General features: G+C 33.8%; 2 protein-coding genes across 3 annotated transcripts; both read right to left on the reverse strand.

The window, feature by feature from the left end:
- Positions 1-2,355: 2,355 nt before the first annotated feature.
- LOC11435360 (ankyrin repeat and zinc finger domain-containing protein 1) lies at positions 2,356-9,394 on the reverse strand. Of its 2 annotated transcripts, XR_003007179.2 has the most exons (8): positions 9,014-9,394; positions 7,991-8,427; positions 6,735-6,849; positions 5,245-5,916; positions 4,885-4,962; positions 4,294-4,515; positions 3,201-3,287; positions 2,735-2,788 (listed from the first exon to the last, which is right to left on the reverse strand). XR_003007179.2 is itself a non-coding variant. In XM_003623689.4 (7 exons), the coding sequence occupies exons 1-7, from the start codon at positions 9,278-9,280 to the stop codon at positions 2,537-2,539; spliced, it is 1,908 nt and encodes a 635-aa protein (XP_003623737.2). In that variant the 5' UTR covers positions 9,281-9,391; the 3' UTR covers positions 2,356-2,536. The 2 variants fall into 2 exon arrangements, 1 of the variants encoding a protein (XP_003623737.2); XM_003623689.4 differs by lacking the exon at positions 4,294-4,515 and having other exon boundaries at positions 2,356-2,788; positions 9,014-9,391.
- A 1,533-nt stretch (positions 9,395-10,927) lies between these two features.
- On the reverse strand, positions 10,928-13,428 carry LOC112416263 (protein FAR1-RELATED SEQUENCE 5-like). Its single transcript, XM_024769497.2, has 2 exons — positions 11,227-13,428; positions 10,928-11,140 (listed from the first exon to the last, which is right to left on the reverse strand). The coding sequence occupies exons 1-2, from the start codon at positions 13,426-13,428 to the stop codon at positions 10,961-10,963; spliced, it is 2,382 nt and encodes a 793-aa protein (XP_024625265.1). The 3' UTR covers positions 10,928-10,960.
- Positions 13,429-13,897: the final 469 nt, after the last annotated feature.

Here is a 13,897-nt window from a genome sequence, read left to right on the forward strand (position 1 = left end):
ATGGATTTTGTCCGAAATCACAACGAGTTGGTATGATTTTGCAAATCCACCATGAGACCAAATAAGTACTAAGACGAATCTTTAATCCATGTCATAGTCCTACGGTTGTATGTTTCTTATTCTTAACTACTCCAAAGAATGATAATTGTTGAGTACAAATTTTAGGATTTTTTTAGAAATACCAAACTAAAGAAATCATAAGCAACAAAAGTATAATTGCTAAAAATAAGTTGTGTGATTGATCGAGTGTGTCTAAAGAAAGATGCATAATACGTAATCCTATTGACAATAAACGTGTCCTACTAAGACTCAGTCTTGGATGTCGTTATTTGGCTAAACTTGCTAGTAATGCGTAAGATAATGATTGTTGTTGTGTGTACGTGACGCTCCATGTTTCATGACGGTTTCTAATTCCATGTCCATGCAACTTTCCCTCTCTAACCGTACCTCCTAGCTTATACTCCATCCGTCTCTAAATAATAGTTGTTTAAGGTTTATGCACGGTTATTAAGAAAATAATTAATTGTGTTGATTTTGATGGTAAAATTAATGTCATTTACTAAAACATCCTTATTAATTGTAGTTAGTGGAGTAGTAAAGTTGGATGAAATTCAATAAATAAGAGTATAATAATGGAAAAAAATAATAAATGCTGTATTGGTATTCTAAAGTGACAATTATTTTGAGAAAAATAAAAATGGATAAAGAGACAATTATTGTGAGACGGAGGGAACATTTGTTTTCGTTGTCTTTAGCTGAATTATCAGTTTCACGTGACTTTGACCATTTCGTTCTGACATTGCTACGACTCTAGTGAAACTCTTAGGAACTGAGTAAGATTCGGCTAACCCATCTTCAACTCAAATAATCAATCACTAGACTACCTAAACTCACCCTTAATTCGAGTGTGTGCCGTTTTCAGTTAAGAATTTATATAATTCTAGGTGTAAACAATGATTTTACTTCCTTAATTATTATTATTTTATAAGCTGCTTACTAAATGTTGCTATGAGGTGGTAGCATATTTTTATAAGCACTAATTTTATAGTAGCTTGATCAACGTTCAAGGATCTTCACTATCGTTCATGTCTTTCTCATTACTTCATAGAATTGTATTTTCTAAGATATGGTTTCCATTAGTAATGGAAACACGCCAGATCTGCTTGAAAAAGTAAATGTATTTTCATAACTAAAATTACTTCTTGTAGAAATACTGTCATTATGTTCGTGATTTTATTTTTAGTTGAAAAAATCTTATTAGTCGATATTATATTCTTGTATGATTTGATCTATCTGCAAAGAGACATGTAACTACAGGAATGATTTCCTCGTATAAAATTTTATGGTGAGAGATAAAGTGACGCATCTCTCACCAATCAAAATCACCTCACTTTGCATAAATTTTGTTATTATACAACACTCTTGGAATAAAAAAAGTTTTACAAATGCATCTAATTATGAGTTGCCACATCATTTAATAAGTTAAAAATATGATTTACTATACCTCATTAATTGATGTGACAACACAAGGCATGTGTAAACTCATGTCGAAAATTAAAAAAAAAATTATTCTTTTAGTCAACTCTTTTTTAATTAAAAACAACATTATTTTTAAAAATAAATACATAAAATCTTCATAAAATTTACTTTGTGAATTTTTACTAATTTAAATATTGTGAAAGTTATCGCATCACATTCTACAAAATCAATTAAATATGGATACTCATAATGTAGGGTGCTAACATATACGAGATCTTGAAAGTTTGACCTCATTTTGATATTTTGAATCAAAATCTACAAGAGTCGTTATATCGATCTGCTAAATCTACAAATAAGTCAGCATTTTGATTTTATTTTGGTGAAAGTCAGCATATTGATATACAATGTTAGAAGTGAAAATGATAATTAGATGTTACTCTTATAACTGTAACAGGTGTAGGGGTACATGGAATCAGACTTAATAGGAATTTATTATTTGTGGGATGAATCCTAATGCCTAGCATATATTTTGCTTAAAAAAGTGGTTAACATATTTTAGTTAAAGTCTTGTCAAAAAAAATATATTTTAGTTAAAGTAAAATCGCTCAAGACTCAAGAGATACTCAAGTTTGATTTCTAATTAACCATGCGTTTGAAAACTTTTAGCTTCATAAAACCACAGTGATTTCAAATTGGTAAGTGAGAATATTTATTTACTTAAACGTGGATTCAAAAAATACTAGAAAACAGTTTTTAACTGTTTTTTTTACCTATCTTAGGCTCATACTTATAATTCTGTTAAAACAAAAAAAAAAAAACTCAAACTTAAAATATTTGGCCTGTTTGTTTAGAAAATGGAAGATTCAAAAAATAGCATGCAGGAAACATAAATATTTTTACTATGTTTCATGTTTGACAAAGCATAGCAAAAAAAACCTCTAAATAAATGTAACCATTCTTTGCCTTTTTTTCTGATCTAGTATATAATGAACAAATGGATATTGGGAGCAATCTTAACTTGCATAAAGAATTACAGAGAAATAATGGGAATCCATTGTCATCCATCTTCTAGGATCTCTTTGTGTACATGCATGCATGAAGTGCTGCAGTATTTGTAATTATACCGGTGGAAAGGAACTTTACCAGCAAGTGATGAATTACAACAGGAACATAATATGTCACCGTCTAATCCACTATTATTAGCTGAAGTGGTTGAATTACTAGCTTGAATTTTGAGGGCAGCCATTCTTCTTTCTGCAGCAGCTGCTCTCTTTTCTCTTTCTGCATCCTGTGCTCTTTTTAGTTCCTCCTGTTTATTTAAAGATAAAAACAAAATCCAGATAGTTAAAATATTTAACAGTTCATTCATAAATGTGCAGTGTGATTTTAACACAATAAATTAGATGTTTTAAAATATAGAACAAAGTAAAGGATATAGTGAAAAGCAAATAAATAGTTGTGCAAGAAAAGGTTATTTTCACTATTTCTAGTACAGATCTTGAAAACGAGAAACAACGTAAAGAAATTCATAATTAGTAAAAGGGAAAATAGAAAACATTTTTTTAAAACCAACAAGACTCCTGCATTTTGGTTACTCTAAAAAGGGCGAAGAGAAATCTTAGAGAACAGAATAGATATGAATGTCTGCTTTGTTCTGTTTGCGTGTCAAACACCAAAATAACATTATTTATATTTTCAGCTAGCAAATAATCAGTACTAACCGCTTTCGATAATTTCACACCACTTTTTGATTGAGATTGTCCTGTAGCAGATGTTGAAGCAATCTTTTGTTTTTCAGCAGCTTCAGCCTGAAAACCACATTCAAGCTTTGTCAGAGCAACAAATATCAACAACGATAAGCATCAGTACCATATATGATTGAAAAACAACAGGGCAAATCAAAGCTTCTCAACAAAAACTCTTCAGAATATCTGTAGCCAGCCTTAAGCTATATCCATAAGCATCAGAACCAAGAATAGCAAATTGAATATGCAAATCAGTGAAATACAAGAGTGATATTTGAATTTGCAAATCGGCGGTGAAGTACGAGAGTGAAGAGTACCTCAAGTTTTCACAATCCACAAAGAGTTCATACTTGCACTAAACTCATTTACAAACTATGTTTGTTAGCCAAAAGGGGGAAGAAAAACAGAGGAATAATATTTGAAGGTGTGGGTACCGTTTTCACTCTAGTCGACTATGCAATAATATCAAGATAACTCTGAAAACTTCATATAAATCCTAACAAATTGTAAGTAAAAAATGACTGAAGAGTGCGCATGTTAAAGATGATACTGTCAGTTGAGTTCCATTTACAAATGGAGGTAAAATCATAGTTGTCAAACTCAAAAACTGCATGTTGCAGCCGACCATAAAAAACATTGCAGCGGAATAGCACCTAGTGGAATGACCGTTATTCTAAAGTAATTATATTTAAATGAAATCATTAACGTTGTAACCACAAATGCCGAAAAATTAAATAATTAACCCAAATTCATGAACTATTAGAAATAGAATGTCAGATGTTAAGCAAAATAAACAAGTAAATACCAACAACGGTCAAGAAAACTAACAAGTTTAAGTCTCTAAGGCTTTAAGTAACTAAACATTAAAATTTAAATAACAGCTTTCAATAACAAGGGAAATTTCAGCAATTGGATGAAGTAACTTTGACCTGGTAATAATTGTGACAATTACAATTATATAAGAACTAAAGCTTTTAAAGACAATAATATGACATGATATATTATAAAACAATTTGATAAAATTAATTCATTTCTGAACCGCATAAATAAAACAATTGTATAATCGCACTTTTTCATCCTTCACATAAAGTGGCATTCTCTTTCTTCATCTGTGTTTCTGTTTTGCTCTCTCCATGATCCATTTGCCCCAGACACATACAATGACCAAAATTATGCCACCGGAAACAGAGCAGAAACAGGCTGCTGGTCGCGAGATGCTGGGTTGCCGGTTGCTGGACGTTGGATCATTAGCTTCCGGGTCAACGGAGGTAGGATGTGGGGAGCAGCTTCTCTGGTTCAATGTTTGAAGGTGAGAATGTGAATTTTGTGAGTTCTATTGGAACTCTTAAGCCCTATAGGAAGTGAAATGCCCCAACCCAAACAATCCCCCCAACACAGTAACATATCTTTTTAAGGGTATTTTAGGGGTTTTGAAGTTCTAGCCCTGTAGCGCTGCCATTGGCCGCGATTTCTAAGATGCAGTTGCACCCACTAAGGTTGTGAAACCAATATGTGACGCCACAGCTTGCTGATAGCAGCCACTGCTCCGACACAATAGTGGTGCTATAGACAACCGCTGCTAATATGTATTGTAAACATGTCCAGGAAAACTAATGTGAGGTCATCACACTACATAGAGACCGAAAGAATAAAGATGTACCTGAGCCTTCTTTTCTTTTGCTTTACGTAATTTCTTTAATTCTTTTGCTCTAGCTTTTCTCTTAGCATCTTTTTCTGCCTGCACAAGCACAAAAGGAGGCAATAATTACACTTCCACAGAAGTTCTTAGATTTGATTAATAAAAGGTAATAATCACGTCTAGTGGGGAAAGGTTCCCTAATATAAAGGATATGTTTTTCAACCAGCCATACTTATTTCCTAGTATCTCTTTTACTGCCAATAACATTTATCGGCAAGTCATCACAAATAAAGAGAAAACTATCGATAGCAAAAAAAAATTAATGATTTGATTTTATATAAATCATAAAAAAAAACTTATTCCTAAAAATATCAGAATCACCTGCTTAGCAGCTTGTGATTCTTCCATTTCTTTAGTCAATGCACTAGGCACTTTTGCAGCATTCCAATCCCACTTGTCGAGATTTGAAGCCATAAACCTTCTGAAAGTGTTCCTGACTTCCTTGTCAGGTGCCAACATATATGGCGTCCGTCCCCTTTCATCTTTGACACATGGATCTAAGCCCTGTTCTAAGAGTTCCATAACCTTTTCAGAGTCACCCGATTGTGCTGCTTGATGTAAAGGAGTTGATATAACAGGTAACTCATTCTCACTTATGTCATCACTTAAAATAAGAGGTTCATCATTTTGGTTACTAGAACAAACTTCAGCTTTGTCGTTTTCATCCAACCCAGCGATGTCCACTTTACTCACAGTTGGGGCGCCATTTCTTTTAGCTTTGCGAATTGGCACCCCGTCCTGTTGGTTACTTTGTAAAATTTCCTTCTCATCTGCTTCATAGGATACTAAGGTCAACTGGCCATAGATGCGTTTTGCTTCTCTGAGAGTTGGCCTGCGGACAATCATAGCAATATTTCTAACACATTGCGGATTGGTAAAACATGGCTTTTCTCCATCATAAAGCAGTTCGCGACTACTTGAAGGTGCGTGTATAAAAATGCAAATGGAAGCATCAAAATAAGGTCTCCAAGCAGTAAGCAGTTCGTGAACTTCCTACAATATGAGCATGCCAGTAATCAGTTCAGATTTACATGTCACTCTACACAATCTCCCAAACACAATAAAAAAGGTAATAAATAAAATTGGATGAAGAAGAATACAACAGTCAATTTGTCAAAAATCATGATCAATAGGGCCAATTATAATTGCTTGTATAACAACTTATAAGTAAACAAACACATCACATTAGGAGTTCTAAAGTCTTCACAAATGAAGTTAGCAGCAGTAATTTTAATTATAGGTAAATAATTGAAAATAAGCAGCCTGTACTTTAAGAGGAGAAATTCTTTTAACAGTTAATATTTTATATAACATTTTCAACATGGGAAATAGCAGAACAACAAATTATATTGCTGTTGCCCAATAAATTAAGAAAACAAAATCAGCAAAGTTTTCGGAAAAGACATTACTATACAAATCTCTAGTTATTACTAACATACATACACACAACCTACCACTTCCCACCTCTTGAAAAAAACAAAAAATAAAACACACATAGTATTACTCTTTATACTACGCATTTGTTAACCATTGTACAACTACGTCTAATACCACGATGCACAACAAATTGGCTAGCTCAACAACAACAACAACAACAACAACAACCAAGCCTTATCCCACTAAGTGGGGTCGGCTACATGGATCAAATGACGCCATAGTGTTCTATCATAAACCATATTTGGATCCAACTTGTGGATCAAATGACCTCAATATGTTAATTTCAGAACACCAAAGAGCAAATAATTTTTTTAAAGAAAATGGAAATAAAATAAAATTAGCAAGTAAAACAATACAGGTTTGATTAAAAATACCTTTTTTAATGCAAGTTCGTTGTAGCGACGAAGTGAAGCACCAGCAGAATGTACGGTCCTGCCAGAAGCATCTTTAGCTGACTGTTTTTTTCCAGCCTTGGCCCTCACAACATATCTGCATACGAATGATAAAAGTTTAAAGTTACAAACAAATTTTGAAATTCCATTTACAATTTTCAGTAAATTGAACTAGTGATTATAAAAATGAATAAGAAAATAGGAAGATAGGTATTTGGTCAACAATTATGAGGTATGTACGATATGATATAGGTCATACCACCTTGGGACACTACCTGAGGGGAGGAAAGAAAAAGAACTACAGAAAAGCCAAACAGCTATCTGGAGAATATTAGGCATAAATGATACAGCATTCCTCTCATTCTCGTTGTAAAACTTAGCTGAACAGAATCAGCATACAAGAAGAATGTATATATACACAAATTCATTTTCATCTTGTTAGAATATTTTAAAATACCTATCTTAGAATTGGTTGTCATATTTCCTGTTTTGTTTCCATGTTATGTTATTCAATTAAAATTATGAGTTTAAAAAGGAAACAATGCTTTATCTATTGTAACATCATCAAGATATTTTGCATCGCAAAATATCAATTTCAGAGTGTCTGGTCTTTTTATTATTACTTTCCTCCCACTATACATAAAAGACTAAAACTATATAATTTCAACAATTCTGATAAAATGATTGCACCTAAATTCTAAACAAAATGTTTATCGCTCATAATATAACTAAAATGTGGATAGCCAAAATGTTAGGAACCCAAGAGAAAATCAGTAAAATTGATTAAGAGTTATAAGGGATAAATAACTGGCATTACGAATACAGCCATACAGGTACACACAATCTTTTCTTCAAAAAAAAAAAAGGTACACACAATCTTAACAAGATTGGCTTGCAACATTGCATGCAAGAGCAAAAATATTCAGTCTTAATCGTTACTTATGCTTGAATCATCCAGTTAAAAGAAAATGTAAATAGAGTATATGACAGCAAAAGGACTGACCTCCAACACAACAGGAATTGATAAACAGCATGCTTCACAGATATTTAAATATTAATCTTTTAACATGGTGTGTGTGTGTATATATATATATATATATCATGCATATATTGGTTATCTCCACCTCACATGGTATGCGTAAATGAAACTCCAACCATATTTTATTAGATAAATCACACAAAAAGTGCAAAACTCTAACTCATTTTAAAATATTTAGTAAAGAAAAGAATTTGCTAACCTATGAAATGTCTTATGAGCCACAACTGTATCACCATCAAAGACACAACCAGCAAAGTGCCCACCAGATGCAAGCAGAACGATCCTCAAACGGGTCTTATCACTAGGTTCAACCGTCAGAGATTTCAACCTTTCCACCAAATTTTTCTGCACTTGCTCATCCTCATACACCACATTTTCGCTCACGTTCATAATCAAAGACTTCCATACAGAAACTCTTTGCCCTGTCTGAAGAGAGACAAATAGCTTTTGTTTTAAGCTTATGCCTGATTTATTAGGCACTAGATTTTGACTACGAGACTCATTTTCACTGTCATCGTCGTCATCACTTTCTGATCCAGATATACTTGACACGTCATAGTCTTTGACAAAATCAGATGTCAAATCCTCAAAATCCTCTTCCTTCACAATATTTTTTCCAGCAATTGTCAGCTTCACCTGTTGTCAATACATCCATCATATCAGCCAATCAAAAACCACTACCATTCCATTTTACATCCACAAGCCAAAACGGATATTTAGGCCCTGTTTGGATAAACAACTTATTTGCAGCTTATGGAAATAACCTAAAAGCAGTTTACAAACAACTGTCTGGAGAAACTTATGCATAAATGATACAACATTACAACATTCCCCTCATTCCTGTTGTAAAATTTAGCTCACCTATCATAAGCAGTTATCATAAATTGTCCCAGTTAATCCAACAAAACTTAGATAAGCTCAAATAAGTCAATCAAAACAGACACTAAGTTGGAACTTTGAACTCAAACATGAGCATACCAAGCTTCCAATACACAAAACACAACTGAAAATCAATCAGAAAATGTTTGATTTCTTCCAATTTTAAGGAAAATGGGTACAATTTGATAATATTTTACACAATTGCAAATGACCCAATAAAAAAGGTTGAATTTTTTCTCTTAAAAATCAAAATGGGTACTCTAAACTGAACCAAAAATAACTAAAATTCAAAAATTGAGTAAACGGAGAAATAATTAATCAAAAGGTGTTAATTGAAACTAACATTGAATCGATGAATATCTGATTTGAAGTGCGAACGTTGATCTTGAAGAGAATCGAAGTGAGCCTTGCAAGTATTGCAGGTCAATCTAGGACCCGAAACGACGGCGTTTTGAATATCATCAACGGCGTCGTTTGAGGGTGGTTGAAGGGTTTGGGTGTGGTGGTCGGGAAGTGAAGAGTGAGGAGAAGGAAGAAGACGACACGAGTCGAAGTAGTTTGATGGAAGTTCGAAGATTGAACGGTGTCGTTTTTCTTGAGACGATGCCATCGCCGATAAGCATTTACGGGAAGTTCAGAGAAATTGTTTGGTTTCTATACTTATGGGTAGAGAGAGAAGTGGGAGCCACTTGATTTTCCGATTTAGTGTGTGTTTCGTTATGGAGTGCAGATCTGGTCCATTACAAAATTGCTCCAATTTCCTGTTAATGTAACCGATGTGTGACATGTGGCAGGGTCAAATTTTAACGGATCAGATTTTAAAAACAAAATCAGTTTTTGCTTTGACAAAAACAAAAATAAAACGAGAAACAGTGCACGTTTCTGCTCTCCTTCTTCACTCCTCTCCGTCGTCACTCTTCTCCGCCCCTCTCCTCTCCTTCATCTTCTTCGTTAGTACGCCGCCGTTCTTCTCTCTCTTCTGCATTTCAACAGTGTTCCGCCACAATTTCCGGTTCCCCTCTTTGACTCGCCGTCATCTTCACTATTTCCTCCTTTTTACAGGGTTAGGACCGAATTGAAGATTCATGGAGACGATTGAAATCGATGAGAGCGTGTTTGGTGGTGATTGAATTAAAGATTGTTTGTTTAGTGGTGTTTAAAGAGTATTAGTATTGAATTTCACCCAAAAATAATCCTTCAGGCTTCAGATATGCCCGTGCCTCATGTATGCCTCTCAAGATTTTAGTAATTAAGCATTTGCAAGTCCTGTGATTGGTGTAGACGTGTTGTCAAATGCTATAAAAATTCTGCTCTTGATATTTAAAAAACTTGCTGTAAAAATTCTGTTGATGTTACATTGCAGTAAAAAATTATGCCAAGAATATCACTCTAAAACTTACTTATGTTGATGGCATAAAAATCCTAAAACTTACTTATGTTGTTGGCATAAAAATTCTGTTGCTGATCCAAGTTCCATGTGGTATTCAGCTCTTGATATATATTTAAAAAATCTGGTCTAAAAATTCTGTTATGTTTCATTGCAGTAAAAAAAAAATCGGCCAAAAATATCAATCTAAAACTTCGGCTGCTGACATATAAAAATTTTGTTACAGATACAAATTTCATGTGGTATCAACTAAAATTCTGCTCTTGATATTTAAAAAATCTGTTGTAAAAACTCTGCTATGTTTCATTGCAGTTAAAAATAAATCGGCCAAAAATATCACTCTAAAACTTCGGCTGCTGACATATAAAAATTCTGTTACAGATACAAATTTCATGTGGTATCAACTAAAATTCTGCTCTTGATATTTAAAAAATCTGTTGGAAAAACTCTGCTATGTTTCATTGCAGTTAAAAATAAATCGGCCAAAAATATCACTCTGAAACTTCTGCTGCTGACATATAAAAATTCTGTTACAGGTACAAATTTCATGTGGTATCAACTAAAATTCTGCTCTTGATATTTAAAAAATCTGTTGTAAAAACTCTGCTATGTTTCATTGCAGTTAAAAATAAATCGGCCAAAAATATCACTATAAAACTTCTGCTTCTGAGTATAGTATGTTGCAATCTATTTGCAATCTGTTTTACAGTAGAGAACTAACATAAACCATGATAAACAAGTAAACTAACATAAACATGTAAATTGTCATATAATTCAAAAAAACTAGTAAAACCATAAACAAGTAAATTGTCATATAACAAAATATGTTTCCCATCAAAATACATCAAAATATGTTTCCGATCAAAATACATCAAAATATGTTTCTCAACGTGTCATTTGTCTTCATTGTGCCCCTTGGATTGTAGCTTGACATTGAGCTCCATTATCAACTTCGCTTGATTGTGTCCCTTGGATTGCAGTTTGACATAGAATTTCGTTGTTAGCTTGACTTGATTGTGTCCCTTGAATTGAAGCTTGATGATGAGTTCCATTGAGAGAAATTGAATTGAGGTTAGGTGGTTGCTGCATAATATAAGAAAAGTGAAATGAATGATATAGTTAAACAATTTAAAACATTGATAAGTAAAGAAAGGAAGAAAAAAACTTACCGCTAACGACTGTTTTTCCTGTGATTTTCTCTTTTTTTGAGACTGAATGTATTTGTTTCTCTTTTTAGAATCTTTCTCAACCCAAGATTTAGCTCGTTTTTTAGTGGAACGTGAACAATCTAGCTTCTTTATGCCTTTTGCCTTGACAACAGTTTCCACGTTGTTCTGAGTTTTATCATTTCCAAGTGATATGGTTACCTGAACCATTCCACTTGATTCTCCATCCACACATTTGTTTGCCAACATATCTTCAACTATTTTGCTGGACTCTTCATAAACTTTGGACAAAAAAGTGTAAGTTTCATGAGATTCTGAAGCTCTGTTGGCCAATTTAATCGCTGGAGGACATAACTCACTGTATCGCTTCATGAAATGGGCTTTCATGTCTAGTTCAACATGCATCCCTTTCCAATCTTGATTACTTCCCAACCTTGCCTCTCTTGTCCATCGCTTTAGTATATAGTGTTCAGGAATTAACTTAATATTCATGCCATCCAACACTTTCAAAGCATGACTACATAAGATGCCGTGTGTCTCAAATCTACGACAATCGCAAGAAACTTTTTGTTCCATAGGATTTCCCATAACTGTCCTCTCTTTTACATTATCATAATTTGTGACAGCATACAAACCTTCTTTCAACACCTTTATGCAAGTGTCTTGATATTCCTCATATTCCTCTTGGAATTCCTCAAATATTTTTGGGGTGTAAACATTTCCGGCTTGGACGAGCATTCGAGCCTTCTTCATTTTCAATCTAGGTAGCTTATGTCTTGACTCATATTCAGCTTCTGACTCATTGTTCCGTTTACCATTGACAGCCCTTTTAAAGTGTGTAAAAAATTGTATTAAATTTAAATCCGACTTCAAATGGTTTTTCAAATCAGCATTAAAGCTTTCACTTAATTGCGTAGATCTCATACCTGCAGTGAACGTTTTCCGAACATAAGTCCATGCCCATTTTTCCTTAAATCGAAAAATCATATGCAACCACGAACCTTCCAAAACATTATGCTCAACAAGTAAAGAGTTCCATGCATTCAAAAATTCATCTTCCTCTTCGTGTAGATCTATGCAAGCTTCAAAATCAGAACAAAAATGCTTACTCCTTTGATATAGATGGTTCACATGCCTTAGAGCGTTTTGTCTTATATGCCAAGTACATAATCCATGAAATGTCTCCGGCATAACTAAAGAAATACCCTTTGCCATCGCAGCATCTTGATCCGTTAGAATGGTTTTAGGCTTTTTTCCACCCATTGCTTTGAGAAAAGTTTCAAATAACCACTGAAAAGAAGGTATTGTTTCATCATATAACAATGTTGCACCAAAAATGATTGTTTGTCGATGATTATTAAGTCCAACAACTACTCCCAATGGCCGATAACCCTTATTTGTCTTGTATGTGGTGTCAAAAGTAACGACATCACCAAAGTACCCATAATCATTGATCATTTGTGCATCTGCCCAAAATATGTTTGTTATTTGCTCTTCAACATCCATTTGAAAGTCATAAAAGAAAGATGGATTTTTGCTTTCTTGTTTGAAATAAGTCATCAATGCACCCACTTCACCATACTTTAGTGAGTCCATCCTTTTTGTTCGAAGCAAATTCTTAGCGTCTGTTCTTGTAAAACCAACCATCTCTATCCCACCAGCCTGCTTGGACATATATTCATGCAATTCTTTTGGTCTTAATCCAGATTCATCTCCCATTATAATTTGTGATGCTTGTACCTCAGATATGCGACGATGAGAGCGAATCATGTGAACATACTCTTGCGGTTGAAGAAGGTGGTTGTGTTCTAGTACAAAGTCAACAACCTTGTATTTCCCTATCTTTCGATCAAGTGAAATACCCATACGTGCATTACACCCCGTTCTAGTTTCTGCCGTAGACTCCCCAGTCGGTTGACGTCTTTTGTCAACACTTCGTGTACCTTCTTTGTAGCATGTGAATCTTCTTGAAGTTAAAACCCCGTCTTTTTTGCTTTTATTCCCATATTCTCGACGAATACCAAATCCAATTCTTTTACTATACTCATTATAAAATTCATAAGCAGCTACCTCGGATTCAAATATCATATCCAAGCAAGGTTTGATGTCGGCAATACTTTCTTGTCCATGTTCCTCATTTTCTTCAAGAATAGTGTTTACCAATTTATCAACAGAATTGTCTACCAAAATAGACGACGGATTCATGCTTTCTGAAAAATAACAGAGTCATCATATTAGTTATTGTGCAAAGATAAGATTATATAAGAATAAAAATATACCCTTTAAAACAAACAAATAAAAAGAACATGTAAACAAAAACAAAAAAAAACCTTTAACGAGAAACAAAAAAAGGAGAAATAGATGATAATAGTAAACAAAAAAAAAACTTTAACCAGATACAAAAAAAGGAGAAATAGATTATAACAATCCTATCATGGTTGTCATCAAACACAAAGGTGGAACGGTTCCATAAGTGTAACGAGAAACAAAATTTCAAATGACAAAGTCATTGATATGATGAAACAAACCTTTTCAAATGAGAGTCATATGATGAAAGCTTGTAACAGTGTGACGGCGGCGGCAGCGCGCAGTTGCGATAGCGAGGGGAAGTTACGACAGCACGATGGCGGAGTAGGGTAGAGTAGTGGTGAATGTGTGTTGCTAAGTTTGAGCG

This window comes from Medicago truncatula, chromosome 7, assembly GCF_003473485.1.
Source record: "Medicago truncatula cultivar Jemalong A17 chromosome 7, MtrunA17r5.0-ANR, whole genome shotgun sequence".
NCBI classification, from domain to species: Eukaryota; Viridiplantae; Streptophyta; class Magnoliopsida; order Fabales; family Fabaceae; genus Medicago; species Medicago truncatula.

Coding starts and splice junctions, on each gene's coding strand:
- LOC112416263 (XM_024769497.2), bottom strand. CDS start 13,428: ATGAATCCGTCGTCTATTTTGGTAGACAATTCTGTTGATAAATTGGTA. Junction 11,141..11,226: donor AGGAAAAACAGTCGTTAGCG/GTAAGTTTTTTT, acceptor TATATTATGCAG/CAACCACCTAACCTCAATTC.
- LOC11435360 (XM_003623689.4), bottom strand. CDS start 9,280: ATGGCATCGTCTCAAGAAAAACGACACCGTTCAATCTTCGAACTTCCA. Junction 8,428..9,013: donor CAGATATTCATCGATTCAAT/GTTAGTTTCAAT, acceptor TATTGACAACAG/GTGAAGCTGACAATTGCTGG. Junction 2,789..3,200: donor GTGTGAAATTATCGAAAGCG/GTTAGTACTGAT, acceptor TTAAATAAACAG/GAGGAACTAAAAAGAGCACA.